Raw genomic sequence first — 17,679 nt, forward strand, 5'->3', positions numbered from 1 at the left:
ACCTGTTGTCCTTGACTGAACATCAAGTAAACCTTTACCGTGGCTTCTCTGTAAACTTTTACCATGAGCAGTCTATTGGCTTGCCTAGTTAAATAAAGAATTAAATGAGAACACCATGCACAGACGAACTAGAACGCTTTCAGTAGAATGAGCAGCCTTGGACCGTGCACCAGCTCACGACGTTCACAACAGTGCGGCAGTTAGCCTAGCGTTTAAGAGTGCTGAGCCAGTAAAATAAAGTTACCTGGTTCGAATCCCGAGCCGACTAGGTGAAAAATCTGTCGATGTGCCCTTCAGCAAGGCACTTAAACCTAATTGCGCCTGTAAAATAAGAGCTTCTGCTAAATTACTAAAATGTACAGGTGACAGCTGCGTGATGCGTGGTGTCTTTAAGGCAATCCGGGCATTTTCTTATGGTTTGTGCTGAATGACATCATTGATATTGTCAATGGTATAATAACAGGTGAGCGAGAGGGGATAGCTGGATTTCTGAGTTTACACCAAAATATCTGTAATTCGCAGTGCAGATTAGACCAGATTATACCGCGGGACGTTGACATCTGGGTCAGGACGGCGGTGAGGAATGGTTTGTAAAACTCCGCGGTCGTCTTTCTCTGTCCATGGTGCTGTTTGAATGATAACGTCCTGATCAGCACCTCGGTGGAAGGAAGGCAGCAGTCCCTGAAGAGCTTGATCAAACGGGTGAGGGGAGGAATGTCACGGGTCCACTGCTAAATCGGGGAATTGTGTTTGTGATTGGGGTTTGAACAGGAACCTAAACAGGCGAGTCAGAATCAGAAGGTAGGTTAATAGTTTTTCTCGACCGAGGTTTTCCCAAGCCAAGGGTGCGGCTTTGTGCAAATTTTGACACACTGAACCTGAATGCGAATGTTTCTAATGTAGCCCTAATTATATGAATTAGACTTTTTGGATAGGTTTCATCTAGCTTCCCAGGTCTGGTTTACTCTTAGATCTACAGTAAATTACGTTGTTGCCCCTGGCATCTTGCTACAGAGCAGCGCTACAACCTTGCAACAACAATAGGGCTACATTTTGTAATAGGCTTGTAGGGTAGGCTAGGCTATTTACCGTTGACTGACTTGTGGATTCATGAACAAGAGTTTGACCTTAAATTAAGTTGGTTTTACAGTGTAAAATGATCATGGTAAGATTATAAGGGATTGCATGTAGATTCTACAGATGTAGGATCTTAATTTGATCACACTGTTGCAGGAAATTCAAACTTATAGTATATTTGAGGTTTAAAAGGCTTCTGAAGTTTGAAATTTCACACTTGATTTTTCTTTAAGAAAAATACACCAACCCCTACGAAAATGTCCGTTAATTATAATACACATGATAATTCATATTTACTCTTGCTGCAGGATTATTTTCCTGCTGTAGCAAACTGGCTCAAATTAAAATCCAACATTTGTGTCATCTATCATTACCTTGCTTCATCTTCATCGTCTTCTATCGATGTTAGGATTTATCTCATCCACCACCATTATGTATGACTGTGGAATAGTAGAACAGAATACAATGGAACTATATTAGTTCATCTGTACTAATCTGTATAGAGTTCATCTGTGACAAATCACAACCTTTACAGATAAGACACCAGCGGGGCATCTTGAGTGCACTGCCCTTACAAAGCATAAATAGAAATGGTAAATGTGTTAAATTGCTGTCTTTATCATCAGTGTGCCTTCGCTATGTATGTATTTAAACACCACCACAGCCATTTTCCAGTGTTAACTTCTCCCTGTATTGTGATGGAAGAAAATGTATTTCACTTAGTTTCTTTGGGGACTCAGATTATTAGGCTATGCTAATTGTTTGTGTATATATTGGTTTCCTTTGAGGTGAGATGGCTTGTTCAAAGTGCTGAATTAATGAAGTCACATTCACACTGAGTTTTCTCCTACATTTGCCCTCTCCCAACTCATGATCCTTCAAATCCATAGGTAAATCACCCAACTTTCTTCTAAGTAGTAAGAAACTTTTTTCTAAATCACCATTTTAACCACACTTTTTTTCCCCACTCCCACTCCCACTATTTTGGCTTAAATCATGTTTTCTCCTTTTTCCATGCCTGGCTCTGTCTTCATTTTGGGCCTTCTCTTGTCCCAGCTCTCATTTTGTAACCAATTCTCCCTTTTGTAACATCTTATTTGAGTTGGAGCCCTTTGAGATTGTGGTGGAACTGGGCTGCGTCACATTTTCCTTCTGCTATATCGATCTACAGTTTGATTGATGACAGTTTGTGTGTCCTCCTGTATGTCTGCCCCCTCAGTGAATTGTGAAGACAAGCAGGAACCATGGAGCTGAGAGTGGGAAACAAGTACCGCCTCGGCAGGAAGATAGGGAGCGGCTCTTTTGGAGACATTTACCTGGGTAAGACCTTCATTTTAATGGAGCTCTAACACGACTTATTCCCACAAACCTCTTAATTAACATACTCTAGGATGGACTGCCTTCCATACAAACGTTAAATTCTGTCCCAACACATTTAATCATTGAACACATCAAAGCTGGGCATAAAAATAAAATATTGTGTCAGAGTAGGCCATGGTGATTGCATCATCAAAAAGGTGGTCATGGTATGTGTCACTTCCTGTGTCTCTGTCAGGCGTTAACATTGCCACGGGTGAGGAGGTGGCCATTAAGCTGGAATGTGTGAAGACCAAACACCCACAACTCCACATCGAGAGCAAGTTCTACAAGATGATGCAGGGAGGAGGTGAGAGAGGATTAAGACAAGAGGGTGTGGTCAGGGGTGGGGGTGGGGGGGCGACTGTTGGGGAAACCCTAACCTGAAGACTTGTGTTGGTTTTTCAAGCTAATGCCTAGGCTTTAGCTTAGAAGGGCTAACTCCATTTTGTGACACGTAGGACCTGGGATCAAACCCCAGTCAGTCACATTAGCTTATACAGTGCATTTGGGAAGTATTCAGACCCCTTGACTTTTTCCTCATTTTGTTACGTTACAGCTTTGTTCTAAAATGTATTAAATACATGTTTTCCATCATCAATCTACACATAATACCTCATAATGACAAAGCGAAAACAGGTTTTTAGAAAATGTTGCTACCTTTGCTATGAGACTCGAAATTGAGCTCAGGTGCATCCTGATCCTGAAAACATGTAATCGCTGCCAAAGGGGCTTCAACAATGTACTGAGTAAAAGGTCTGAAATACTTACAGTTGAAGTCGGATGTTTACATACACCTTGGCCAAATACATTTAAACTCAGTTTTTCACAATTCCTGACATTTAATCCTAGTAAAAAATCCCTGTTTTAGGTCAGTTAGAATCACCAATTTATTTTAAGAATGTGAAATGTCAGAATAATAGTAGAGTGATTTATTTCAGCTTTTATTTTTTTCATCACAGTCCAAGTGGGTCAGAAGTTTACATACTTGGTAGCATTGCCTGTAAATTGTGTAACTTGGGTCAAATGTTTCGGGTAGCCTTCCACAAGCTTCCCACAATAAGTTGGGTGAATTTTGGTCCATTCCTCCTGACAGAGCTGGTGTAACTGAGTCAGGTTTGTAGGCCTCCTTGCTCGCACACGCTTTTTCAGTTCTGCCCACAAACTTTCTATAGGATTTAGGTCATGGCTTTGATGGCCACTCCAATACCTTGACTTTGTTGTCTTTAAGCCATTTTGCCACAACTTTGGAAGTATGCTTGGGGTCATTATCCATTTGGAAGACCCATTTGCGACCAAGCTTTAACTTCCTGACTGATGTCTTGAGATGTTGCTTCAATATATCCACAGCATTTTCCTCCCTCATGATGCCATCTATTTTGTGAAGTGCACCAGTCCCTCCTGCAGCAAAGCACCACCACAACATGATGCTGCCAGCCATGGCTTCACGGTTGGGATGGTGTTCTTCGGATTGCAAGCCTCCCCCTTTTTCCTCCAAACATAACGATGGTCATTATGGCCAAACAGTTCTATTTTTGTTTCATCAGACCAGAGGACATTTCTCCAAAAAGTACGATCTTTGTCCCCATGTGCAGTTGCAAACCATAGTCTGGCTTTTTTATGGCGGTTTTGGAGTAGTGGCTTCCTCCTTGCTGAGCGGCCTTTCAAGTTATGTCGATATAGGACTCGTTTTACTGTGGATATTGATACTTTTGTACCTGTTTCCTCCAGCATCTTCACAAGATCCTTTGCTGTTGTTCTGGGATTGATTTGCACTTTTCGCACCAAAGTATGTTCATCTCTAGGAGACAGAACGCGTCTCCTTCCTGAGCGTTATGACGGCTATGTGGTCCCATGGTGTTTATACTTGCGTACTATTGTTTGTACAGATGAACATGGTACCTTCAGGCGTTTGGAAATGGCTCCCAAGCATGAACCAGACTTGTGGAGGTCTACAAAAAAGAATTCTGAGGTCTTGGCTTATTTAATTTGATTTTCCCATGATGTCATGCAAAGAGGCACTGAGTTTGAAGGTAGGCCTTGAAATACATCCACAGGTAAATCTCCAATTGACTCAAATGATGTCAATTAGCCTATCAGAAGCTTCTAAAGCCGTGACATAATTTTCTGGAATTTTCCAAGCTGTTTAAAGGCACAGTCAACTTAGTGTATGTAAACTTCTGACCCACTGGAGTTGTGATACAGTGAAATAATCTATCTGTAAACAATTGTTGGAAAAATGACTTGTGCCGTGCACAAAGTAGGTGTCCTAACCGACTTGCCAAAACTATAGTTTGTTAACAAGACATTTGTGGAGTGGTTGAAAAACGAGTTTTAATGACTCCAACCTAAGTGTATGTAAACTTCCGACTTCAACTATATGCAATATTTCCATTAAAAAAATTGCAACAATGTCTAACCTGTTTTTGCTTTGTCATTGTGGTATTGTGTGTAGATTGAGGAGGTAAACAATTAAATTAATTTTAGAATAAGGCTGTAACGTAACAAAATGTGGAAAAAGTCAAGAGGTCTGAATACTTCCCGAATGCACTGTAAATCACTCTCACCTCCATTCCCTACAGTGGGCATCCTTATAAATCACTCTCACCTCCATTCCCTACAGTGGGCATCCTTATAAATCACTCTCACCTCCATTCCCTACAGTGGGCATCCTTATAAATCACTCTCTCACCTCCATTCCCTACAGTGGGCATCCTTATAAATCACTCTCTCACCTCCATTCCCTACAGTGGGCATCCTTATAAATCACTCTCTCTCTCCCTTCCATTCCCTACAGTGGGCATCCTTATAAATCACTCTCTCTCTCCCTTCCATTCCCTACAGTGGGCATCCTTATAAATCACTCTCTCTCTCCCTTCCATTCCCTACAGTGGGCACCCTTATAAATCACTCTCACCTCCATTCCCTACAGTGGGCATCCTTATAAATCACGCTCTCCCTTCCATTCCCTACAGTGGGCATCCTTATAAATCACTCTCTCACCTCCATTCCCTACAGTGGGCATCCTTATAAATCACTCTCTCCCTTCCAATCCCTACAGTGGGCATCCTTATAAATCACTCTCACCTCCATTCCCTACAGTGGGCATCCTTATAAATCACGCTCTCCCTTCCATTCCCTACAGTGGGCATCCTTATAAATCACTCTCTCACCTCCATTCCCTACAGTGGGCATCCTTATAAATCACTCTCTCCCTTCCAATCCCTACAGTGGGCATCCTTATAAATCACTCTCTCACCTCCATTCCCTACAGTGGGCATCCTTATAAATCACTCTCTCCCTTCCATTCCCTACAGTGGGCATCCTTATAAATCACTCTCTCCCTTCCATTCCCTACAGTGGGCATCCTTATAAATCACTCTCTCACCTCCATTCCCTACAGTAGGCATCCTTATAAATCACTCTCTCCCTTCCATTCCCTACAGTGGGCATCCTTATAAATCACTCTCTCACCTCCATTCCCTACAGTGGGCATCCTTATAAATCACTCTCACCTCCATTCCCTACAGTGGGCATCCTTATAAATCACTCTCACCTCCATTCCCTACAGTGGGCATCCTTATAAATCACTCTCACCTCCATTCCCTACAGTGGGCATCCTTATAAATCACTCTCACCTCTATTCCCTACAGTGGGCATCCTTATAAATCACTCTCTCACCTCCATTCCCTACAGTGGGCATCCTTATAAATCACTCTCTCCCTTCCATTCCCTACAGTGGGCATCCTTATAAATCACTCTCTCCCTTCCCTTCCCTACAGTGGGAATCCTTATAAATCACTCTCCCTTCCATTCCCTACAGTGGGCATCCTTATAAATCACTCTCACCTCCATTCCCTACAGTGGGCATCCTTATAAATCACTCTCACCTCCATTCCCTACAGTGGGCATCCTTATAAATCACTCTCTCCCTTCCATTCCCTACAGTGGGCATCCTTATAAATCACTCTCTCCCTTCCATTCCCTACAGACAGTGGGCATCCTTATAAATCACTCTCTCCCTTCCATTCCCTACAGACAGTGGGCATCCTTATAAATCACTCTCTCCCTTCCATTCCCTACAGTAGGCATCCTTATAAATCACTCTCTCCCTTCCATTCCCTACAGTGGGCATCCTTATAAATCACTCTCTCCCTTCCATTCCCTACAGACAGTGGGCATCCTTATAAATCACTCTCTCCCTTCCATTCCCTACAGTAGGCATCCTTATAAATCACTCTCTCCCTTCCATTCCCTGCAGTGGGCATCCTTATAAATCACTCTCTCCCTTCCATTCCCTACAGTGGGCATCCTTATAAATCACTCTCTCCCTTCCATTCCCTACAGTGGGCATCCTTATAAATCACGCTCTCCTCCATTCCCTACAGTGGGCATCCTTATAAATCACTCTCCCTTCCATTCCCTACAGTGGGCATCCTTATAAATCACTCTCCCTTCCATTCCCTACAGTGGGCATCCTTATAAATCACTCTCTCCCTTCCATTCCCTACAGTGGGCATCCTTATAAATCACTCTCTCCCTTCCATTCCCTACAGTGGGCATCCTTATAAATCACTCTCTCCCTTCCATTCCCTACAGTGGGCATCCTTATAAATCATTCTCTCCCTTCCATTCCCTACAGTGGGCATCCTTATAAATCATTCTCTCCCTTCCATTCCCTACAGTGGGCATCCTTATAAATCACTCTCTCCCTTCCATTCCCTACAGTGGGCATCCTTATAAATCACTCTCTCCCTTCCATTCCCTACAGTGGGCATCCTTATAAATCACTCTCACCTCCATTCCCTACAGTGGGCATCCTTATAAATCACTCTCACCTCCATTCCCTACAGTGGGCATCCTTATAAATCACTCTCACCTCCATTCCCTACAGTGGGCATCCTTATAAATCACGCTCTCATCTCCATTCCCTACAGTGGGCATCCTTATAAATCACTCACCTCCATTCCCTACAGTGGGCATCCTTATAAATCACGCTCTCCCTTCCATTCCCTACAGTGGGCATCCTTATAAATCACTCTCCCTTCCATTCCCTACAGTGGGCATCCTTATAAATCACTCTCACCTCCATTCCCTACAGTGGGCATCCTTATAAATCATTCTCTCCCTTCCATTCCCTACAGTGGGCATCCTTATAAATCACTCTCACCTCCATTCCCTACAGTGGGCATCCTTATAAATCACTCTCACCTCCATTCCCTACAGTGGGCATCCTTATAAATCACTCTCACTTCCATTCCCTACAGTGGGCATCCCGTCCATAAAGTGGTGTGGAGCAGAGGGAGACTACAACGTGATGGTGATGGAGCTGCTAGGCCCCAGTCTGGAGGACCTGTTCAACTTCTGCTCCCGCAAGTTCAGCCTCAAGACTGTCCTGCTGCTGGCTGACCAGATGGTACAGCACAACGCCTTCTCTTCATCATCACATTTACATTTGAGTCATTTAGCAGACGCTCTTATCCAGAGCGACTTACAGTTAGTAGGATAGGTAGGTGGGACAACCACATCACAGTCACAGTACGTACATTATTTCTTAATGAAGTAGTTATCAACACGGTTAGAGCTAGTTAGAGTGGAAAAGCCAAGTGTGAGTGTTAGTTTAGGAAAGGCATTTTCCTCCTCCATCTCCTCCTCCACCTTTTTATCATATCATATGGTTTATAGGTTAATCTGTAAGCTTTATTGTGATGGCATTTTCAAAGGATACCCCTTGATTATATACACTGAGTGTACAAAACATTCGGTACACATTCCTAATATTAAGTTGCATCCCCTTTTGCCCTCAGAACAGCCTCTACAGGGATGCTGGCCCATGTTGATGCAATGGCTTCCGACGGTTGTGGCAAGTTGGCTGGATGTCCTTTGGGTGTTTGACCCTTCTTGATACACACGGGAAACTGTTTAGCATCAAAAACCCAGCAACATTGCCGTTCTTGACCCACTCAAACCAGTGCGCCTGGCACCTACTACCATACCCCGTTCAAAAGCACCTACATCTTTTGTCTTGCCCATTCACCCTCTGAATGGCACACATAATCCATGTCTCAAGGCTTAAAATCCTTCTTTAAGCTGTTTCCTCCCCTTCATCTACACTGATTGAAGTGGATTTAACAACTGACATCAATAAGGGATCATAGCTTTCACCTGGATTCACCTGGTCAGTCTATGTCATGGAAAGAGCAGGTGTTCTTAATGTTTTGTACACTCAGTGTATAACGTTAGTGGATTTAATCAAGAACTGGAACTGATGATAGTCAACATTCCCTATCTCCTACCCCTCCCCACTTTCTCCCCTCCTCTCTTCTCCTCCAGATCAGCCGGATTGAGTACATCCACTCTAAGAACTTCATCCACAGAGACGTGAAGCCTGACAACTTCCTGATGGGCCTGGGCAAGAAGGGCAACCTGGTGTACATCATCGACTTTGGCCTGGCCAAGAAGTACCGCGACGCCCGAACACACCAGCACATTCCCTACCGCGAGAACAAGAACCTGACCGGCACCGCGCGCTACGCCTCCATCAACACACATCTGGGGATAGGTTCAGTACTACTTGCAGTATTGTGTGTTTGTGCATGTGTGTTTGTGCATGTGTGTTTGACCCTTTATAGGCTGTGTGTAGTCATGGCTGGATTCTCAGAACTACTGTAGTAGGACTCTCACCAGTATTGCCCCTTCTCTATCTACTCTCTCTTCCTCCTTCCTCCCTCACTCCCCTCTTCTTTTCTTTCTTTTCCTTTCTCTCTTCTATTCTCACGTCCTCTTCTATTCTCCTGTCCTCTCTCTTCTATTCTCACGTCCTCTTCTATTCTCCTGTCCTCTCTCTTCTATTCTCCTGTCCTCTCTTCTATTCTCCTCTCTCTTCTATTCTCCTGTCCTCTCCTCTCTCCTCTTCTCCTCTCCTCTTTCTCCTGTCCTCTATTCTCCTGTCCTCTCCTCTCTCCTGTCCTCTCCTCCTATTCTCCACTCTTCTATTCTCCTGTCCTGTCCTTCTATTCTCATGTCCTCTCCTCTCTTCTACTCTCCTCTCCTCTCTCCTCTATTCCCCTGGCCTCTCCTCTCTCCTCTATTCTCCTTTCTTCTCTTCCTATTCTCGTGTCCTCTCCTCTCTCTTCTATTCTCCTCTCCTCTCTCTTCTCCTCTCTCTTCTATTCTCCTGTCCTCTCCTCTCTCCTCCTTTCTCCTGTTCTCTATTTTCTCCTGTCCTCTCCTCTATCCTATATTCCCCTGTCCTCTCTCTTCTATTCTCATCTCCTCTCTCTTCTACTCTCCCCTCTCTTCTATTTTCCTGTCCTCTCCTATCTCTTCTGTTCCCCTATCACCTCCCCTCTCTCCTATTCTCCTCTTCTCCTGTCCTCTCTTCTCCTGTCCTCTCTTCTATTCTCCTATCCTGTCTCTTCTATTCTCATGTCCGCTCCTCTCACTTCTATTCTCCTGTCCTCTCCCTTCTACTCTCCTGCCCTCTCCCCATTCTTATATTCTTCTGTCATCTCCTCTCTCCTTTCATCTCCTGTCTCTTCTATTCTCCTCTCCTCTCTTTTCTATTTTCCTGTCCTATTCTGTCCTCTCCTATTTGTCCTCTCTTCTATTCTCCTGTCCTCTCCTCTCTCTTCTATTCCTCTCTCCTCTATTCTCCTGTCCTCTTCTCTCTCTTCTGTTCCTCTCTCTACTATTCCTCTCTCCTCTATTCTCCTGTCCTCTTCTCTCTCTTCTATTCCTCTCCTCTATTCTCCTGTCCTCTCCTCTCTCTTCTGTTCCTCTCTCTTCTATTCCTCTCTCCTCTATTCTCCTGTCCTCTTCTCTCTCTTCTGTTCTCCTCTACAGGCATTCATATGGTTTTGTTTGAAATAAGATCAGTATAGTGTGTCTCCTCTCCTCTCTCCCTCTGCAGAACAGTCTCGTCGTGATGACCTGGAGTCTCTTGGTTATGTCCTGATGTACTTCAACCTGGGCTCTCTGCCCTGGCAGGGCCTCAAGGCCGCCACCAAGAGGCAGAAGTACGAACGCATCAGCGAGAAAAAGATGTCCACCCCTATCGAGGTGCTCTGCAAGGGATACCCCTGTGAGTAGCTGAAGTTTCATCTCTGATATATAGGGTTTCTTTATCCTGGGTTTACAACACTAACTATGAGTGTGTTAGTTTAGTTAACTCACTTCAAGTAGTCTTTTAACACCAAGCTAAATCAATAGCTGTGTTTGAATACTCATTCTAACCGTACTGTTTGTGACGTAAATTGAGTATATAGTACGCATATTGGTCATAGTATGGCTTCAAAAAGATTTCAGATTTGAAAGAAATGGCAGAAAATATGCAGCCGACGTGCGAGAGTGCATATACAAATTCGTTGCTTTAACTAATTATAAAAATGTTGAGCAATGTAATAAAGTAATGAATTTTCTAAGAAGTTAAATTACATTTTACATTTTACATTTAAGTCATTTAGCAGACGCTCTTATCCAGAGCGACTTACAAATTGGTGCATTCACCTTATGATATCCAGTGGAACAACCACTTTACAATAGTGCATCTAACTCTTTTAAGGGGGGGGGGGGTTAGAAGGATTACTTTATCCTATCCTAGGTATTCCTTAAAGAGGTGGGGTTTCAGGTGTCTCCGGAAGGTGGTGATTGACTCCGCTGACCTGGCGTCGTGAGGGAGTTTGTTCCACCATTGGGGTGCCAGAGCAGCGAACAGTTTTGACTGGGCTGAGCGGGAACTGTACTTCCTCAGAGGTAGGGAGGCGAGCAGGCCAGAGGTGGATGAACGCAGTGCCCTTGTTTGGGTGTAGGGCCTGATCAGAGCCTGAAGGTACGGAGGTGCCGTTCCCCTCACAGCTCCGTAGGCAAGCACCATGGTCTTGTAGCGGATGCGAGCTTCAACTGGAAGCCAGTGGAGAGAGCGGAGGAGCGGGGTGACGTGAGAGAACTTAGGAAAGTTGAACACCAGACGGGCTGCGGCGTTCTGGATGAGTTGTAGGGGTTTAATGGCACAGGCAGGGAGCCCAGCCAACAGCGAGTTGCAGTAATCCAGACGGGAGATGACAAGTGCCTGGATTAGGACCTGCGCCGCTTCCTGCGTGAGGCAGGGTCGTACTCTGCGAATGTTGTAGAGCATGAACCTACAGGAACGGGTCACCGCCTTGATGTTAGTTGAGAACGACAGGGTGTTGTCCAGGATCACGCCAAGGTTCTTAGCACTCTGGGAGGAGGACACAATGGAGTTGTCAACCGTGATGGCGAGATCATGGAACGGGCAGTCCTTCCCCGGGAGGAAGAGCAGCTCCGTCTTGCCGAGGTTCAGCTTGAGGTGGTGATCCGTCATCCACACTGATATGTCTGCCAGACATGCAGAGATGCGATTCACCACCTGGTTATCAGAGGTTACATGTTATGTTGACTAACAATTTGTTAGCTACGCTATCCTTACGAACTACATAGCATATCATTACAGCAGTATGTACCAGGTATGTTAGCTAGCTACTGTAGTTGGCTACTAGTACATCGAACTTGCCAGTATATTTACTTTATGCTATCTAACTACCCAACGTTTATTGACTTGATTATTCACGTCATTCATAGCTTAGCTAACTAAGCTTAGCTATCTACTCCGATTTCAGAGCACTCTCGTCTGACTGCCAGAGGTTGAGCGCAGAATAACTGATGAATTTCCTAACGCTCAACACCGTTGAATGTGGCCGGTGTCAGTAAACGTTGGCAAAAAAGTGTAATAAAATTGTTGCCAGCAGCACAGTTAGTCACCGACTCTCTGGATAACATGAAAACAGCCTTACCAGCTCTGCTAGGGCGAGTAAAAAGGGTCAGAGTGATCTGTTCTCTCGTTTTTCTCTGGAAGTAGCTAGCAAGTAAGCCAGTTAGCTTGGCTGCTTGACTGCCGTTGTGAGGTCAGAACGCTTGGATCAACCCTACTCCTCACCCAGACCGTCCAGTGTGTGCGCTCTGAATGCTCCGAGAGCGAAACACTCTGAATTTACGAACGCCCAGAGCGCACTCTGGCACTCCAGTTTGAATTTACAAACACACCTGATGTCTAGCTAGTAATTTGTTATGCTAACAAGCTAGCAAGAGGTTGCATAGCAACAGCATCAACTTCCGGTAGACAGGCGAAGCGCTAGTACACTCAACTGAAAGGATACCGTTTGTTTACAGTATACTAAAATGAACTAATAGTATATACTCATTAAGTATGTAGTATACAGTATGTTAGTATGGGTAATTGAACACAGCTAATGTGTATTTGACCCAAGTCTTTGGTGACCCTTTGTGGCCCACTTTATCCACAGCTGAGTTCTCCACCTACCTGAACTTCTGTCGCTCTCTGCGGTTCGACGACAAGCCAGACTACTCGTACCTGAGACAGTTGTTCAGGAACCTGTTCCACAGACAGGGCTTCTCCTACGACTACGTCTTTGATTGGAACATGCTCAAGTTTGTGAGTACTGTATCCAGTGCGTGATTTGGGCAGGAGCTCACTGCAGCTGAGTACCGGCACCACAATGTTCTACTGCTTGAGCTCCTGTTCCTCTTCTAGAATATTAAATAAAAAGTGTTGTGGAGCTCCTGCACCTAAATATAAACAGTTCCAGCACCCAAAATGAGTACCTCCACAATATTTCAGTCTAGAACTGACTGCATCCCTATGAACAATTATTGCACGTCTATTATTCATTTATTAACCATTTATCTATTTTGTCCTTATTTTTCATTCAATTTCCACTCATTTTAAATGCAATTACACATGAGTTCTATATTACATGAACACAGTTGATTATAAACATGGTTCATTTTGAATCCCTGCCACCTTTCCTAACTTGCATTTTCATCTTTCTGCTTCAGGGGGCCAGCAGGACAGCCGAGGATGGGGAGCGGGAGAGGAGAGAGGTGGATGAGAGGATCGGAGGAGGACCTAGGGCATCCCGTGCTCTACCCCCGGGCGGCAACCCCCCAGGGGGCGTAGACAGGATCCGAAATGGCCCCAATGCAGCAGCTTCTAACCCTGCCTCCAGAGGAGTCCCACAGTCAGGTGAGTCATGAGGCAGACAGTAACCCTGCCTCCAGAGGAGTCCCAGTCAGGTGAGTTATGAGGCAGACAGTAACCCTGCCTCCAGAGGAGTCCCAGTCAGGTGAGTCATGAGGCAGACAGTAACCCTGCCTCCAGAGGAGTCCCAGTCAGGTGAGTCATGAGGCAGACAGTAACCCTGCCTCCAGAGGAGTCCCACAGTCAGGTGAGTCATGAGGCAGACAGTAACCCTGCCTCCAGAGGAGTCCCACAGTCAGGTGAGTCATGAGGCAGACAGTAACCCTGCCTCCAGAGGAGTCCCACAGTCAGGTGAGTCATGAGGCAGACAGTAACCCTGCCTTCAGAGGAGTCCCAGTCAGGTGAGTCATGAGGCAGACAGTAACCCTGTCTCCAGAGAAGTCCCAGTCAGGTGAGTCATGAGGCAGACAGTAACCCTGCCTCCAGAGGAGTCCCACAGTCAGGTGAGTCATGAGGCAGACAGTAACCCTGCCTCCAGAGGAGTCCCACAGTCAGGTGAGTCATGAGGCAGACAGTAACCCTGCCTCCAGAGGAGTCCCAGTCAGGTGAGTCATGAGGCAGACAGTAACCCTGCCTCCAGAGGAGTCCCACAGTCAGGTGAGTCATGAGGCAGACAGTAGTAGAAAAAGAAGGTCTGCATTCTTAGAATGAAGGCGAAATAACAAAGAAAAATGTTATTCCATTTGGACTAAAACATTATTTTCATTTGTACTTTAATTCTAAGAGTCTGGACCTTCTCTGTTTCTACTACTGAGTATATACAGGTCTATGCCCCAATTACTTAGGAATACTACGAGTGTGGAAGGTTTTTACTTACTTCATAAGTTAGACATGAAATGACTGTCTAAACACGAGGGAGGGGAGGGTGTGTAAACTAAACCACTTGCTGAATTCATGACTCCAGTTTGTAGCCCTCTAGTTCCCCATTAGTCTCTTAAACAATCTGTTGTGTTTGGACTCAGCTGAGGAAACTATGAGGAAAGTCCAGGATGTGCAGGCTTTTGTTCCAACCCAGCACCAGATTCCATTTCACCAATTGTGTGTGTGTGTGTGTGTAGGGAACCGGTCCCCGCAGGCTGTGTCCCGTGCGGAGCGAGAGAGGAAGGTGGCCATGAGGCTCCACCGCGGCGCCCCCGCCAACATCTCCTCCTCTGACCTCACCGCACAGATGGGCCAATCACGCATCGCTACATCACAGGTCAGCTACCTACCATTGTATAGCTCTCTCTCGCTCTGCTCCCCTGAACCCCACAGCTTCCCTTGCTGAAAGTGATTGACGTTTGTCTGCCTGTGTATGTGACTGTATAGTATGTCTGTTGAATGCACTGCACCTTATACTAACCCTATGCCGTCTGTTAACCCCCTCTCCTCTTCGTCAGGTCAGTGTGCCATTTGAACACCTGGGGAAGTGAGCTGCTCCTCAGGCCCTCTCGACACTGGCAGGTAAGGACCCGTCAGACAACACTCAGTCAACTATGGACCAACTGTAACCTGTAATATCAATGCATAATTGAATATAATAGAATATAGACGGGTTGGTTGTTTAGCAACAAAACCGACTTGAGCGCAACTATGAGGCAAAACAGACGGGGTTGGCTTAGATTGGAGACATGTCAATTATATTTAGTCTCCAACGTTTATTGAAAACAAACTCATTTTCATAATGAGCACTTGTTGTCTCTCAAATACATCGTTACAGTTGTTGGTTAGCTAGCTAGCAAATTTTAACGATATTAGCATAGATATCAATTCAGTCAAAACACCTTGAAACAAGTCACCTATTATTTGCCACATGGCAGCTTCTTGTCATTGTTGCTATCTGACTGTTAAGAATCACAACAAAGCACGGCCTCCGGCCCCATCAATGCGCTCACATCATTTTCGTGACGCTGTTAGCCAACCCGTCTATCTGTGTGTGTGTGTGTGTAATAATAATGTATATAATCATAATATACAGTATAATATATATAATTATAATATACAGTATAATAATAATATATATATATATAATCATAATATACAGTATAATAATAATATATATAATTATAATATATATATAATCATAATATACAGTATTATAATAATAATATATGAAATTGAGCAGACGCTTTTATACAAAGCAACTTAGTCATGCATGTAGACACTTTATGTATGGGTGGTCCCAGCAGGAATCGAACCCGCGCCATGCTCTAGTCTACCGTCTTTTCCAGACAGGCCCTACTCATGTTAGTGAGTTAAATACACAGCTCTCAAGTTTGGATTTGCCCCTTAGTATGCTTATGCTTAATTGAATGAAATTTGTTGCAAATGTGTGTAAAAAGGGAAGTAAAAACAGTAAATGTATTACTATTTTTTGCAGCCATGGTAGCAGGGTATCAAATACCTACTCAATTACTTTTGAAATTGTTGGATTAAAAAACATGAGTGTGTCAACGACACTGAAGACGGATTAAAGAATGAAGACAGAAGAGAATAAAAGGAGAGGAAGTTCCAATGAATGTGAGAAGGGAACGCCTGTCCAATATGACTGTAGTTAACTGGGAGAAAAGATGAAGGATTGACAAGTGAAAGACACTCTCTTGGCCTAGCCTTGCTTCCCAGGCTTGTGAGACCTTCGCCTCGGCTGGTGAATGAGTCCTGGTTCACTCTCATTATGCTGGCTATGTGATCCGTGGGACCAGACACGTCTCTCAGAAGCTCAATGCCCCAAAAAACATGTCAGTACAAAATGGACAAATTCTGATTATTCTAGCTGTTTTCATTGCTGAGGTGGTGTTGTATGGGCAAATGTGTTGGTTGAAAAACACACACAGTCGAAACCGTTTGTCTCACGTTGAATGTCTAATTTATGACAGCTACATTTCGAGCTAAGGTGTATGTTTATAATAATAATATCTGGGAATATTACAGAGGGTCAAGTAGTCGGCAAGAAGATCTGTCAAGAGGAATTTTGGGGAAATGGAAGATATGCAGAGAGAAGGTAGGAAGAGATGTGGAACAACATTGTTCAGGAATGAGGGGGAAATGGAAGATATGCAGAGAGAAAGGTAGGAAGAGATGTGGAACAACATTGTTCAGGAATGAGGGGGAAATGGAAGATATGCAGAGAGAAAGGTAGGAAGAGATGTGGAACAACATTGTTCAGGAATGGGGGGGAAATGATGAATAGGAAAGAAGGGAATGAATGTGAAAGTGTTTGAATCAGAGTTGCCTATAGAGGTGGGGTTGCATATAGTCTGTATATGTCAATGTCTTATTGTCTTACTGTTTGTTTTTCGTACTCTTGGTTTCAGCAAGCCAAGGACCGACCGCAAGTCAGAGGAGGAAGGGGATGGTAGGAGACTTAGAGAGATGGACTGTCACCCATTTTCTCTTAATGTCTTCGCTGTTTAGGAATAATTATGAGTAGTTTTTAACAAAGCGTTAAACAAGGACATTTTGGTTCTACAACACTTCCTATTAACATTATTGACACATTTACATTGAGGTTTCACTCCCCTTTGCTGTGTGTGTGTGCTCACAGTATTCTATTACATTAGTCAACAGCAGAGAGCTAATAATATCCCTTCAAATGATGGTGGACAATGTAATAAAGGACCTTATCATTAAGAGGTGGAGGCTTTGCAAAAGCAAGAATATTGTTGAGTATTGAAGTATTGGTCTTGGTTATTATGATAATAAGTCAACAAGCCTTATTACTCTGAAGATGTGAGAAGGAGCATGGGAGAAATGAAGAGGTTGGATTTCAAAGTTATATGCTCAATTGCTGTTATTTATTTTTTATCTCTGTAAATATGATTTTGTGTAAAGCCAGAATGTGCTAGGTTGTTTTAAGATGTCAATGTAGTAATAGAGATTTATTGACCTGCTGGAGAGCTTGGTTGGGTGGAGGGAGTCAGATGAAAGGTAGGCCTATGCCTGCATGGGCCAGGGCAGATAATAATAAAGATGGAATGTGGTTTTGTGGGTTCTTTACCATGCTTAGTCTTTATTACAACAATATTGTGTATAATAATTATAATAATTATTATTTTATTGTGTCCCTTTTCATAAAGTTGACTTGTTGCATCTCAAACTCAACAGCACAGCATCACCACATATCGTGCATAAATACATAGATATAACGATGTAAATCACGTGCTATAATACACGAATCAACACTTGTGGAC

General features: G+C 44.0%; 1 protein-coding gene across 3 annotated transcripts; it reads left to right on the forward strand.

Annotated features, from left to right (window-relative positions):
* Positions 1-180: 180 nt before the first annotated feature.
* LOC139571293 (casein kinase I-like) lies at positions 181-17,476 on the forward strand. 3 transcript variants are annotated; one of them, XM_071394044.1, is made up of 11 exons: positions 181-801; positions 2,297-2,397; positions 2,633-2,743; positions 7,701-7,849; positions 8,767-8,995; positions 10,346-10,516; positions 12,756-12,904; positions 13,309-13,495; positions 14,569-14,708; positions 14,890-14,953; positions 15,870-17,476. In XM_071394044.1, the coding sequence occupies exons 2-10, from the start codon at positions 2,322-2,324 to the stop codon at positions 14,920-14,922; spliced, it is 1,245 nt and encodes a 414-aa protein (XP_071250145.1). In that variant the 5' UTR covers positions 181-801; positions 2,297-2,321; the 3' UTR covers positions 14,923-14,953; positions 15,870-17,476. The 3 variants fall into 3 exon arrangements, with proteins under 3 accessions (XP_071250145.1, XP_071250147.1, XP_071250146.1); XM_071394046.1 differs by having other exon boundaries at positions 16,804-17,476; XM_071394045.1 differs by having other exon boundaries at positions 181-702.
* Positions 17,477-17,679: the final 203 nt, after the last annotated feature.

This window comes from Salvelinus alpinus, chromosome 3, assembly GCF_045679555.1.
Source record: "Salvelinus alpinus chromosome 3, SLU_Salpinus.1, whole genome shotgun sequence".
Lineage (NCBI taxonomy): Eukaryota > Metazoa > Chordata > Actinopteri > Salmoniformes > Salmonidae > Salvelinus > Salvelinus alpinus.

Bases quoted from the DNA above. Each gene is read 5' to 3' on its own strand.
- LOC139571293 (XM_071394044.1), top strand. From the start codon at position 2,322: ATGGAGCTGAGAGTGGGAAACAAGTACCGCCTCGGCAGGAAGATAGGG. The intron at 7,850-8,766 runs GTACAGCACAAC...CTTCTCCTCCAG, and splicing joins TGCTGCTGGCTGACCAGATG to ATCAGCCGGATTGAGTACAT. The intron at 10,517-12,755 runs GTGAGTAGCTGA...CTTTATCCACAG, and splicing joins GCTCTGCAAGGGATACCCCT to CTGAGTTCTCCACCTACCTG.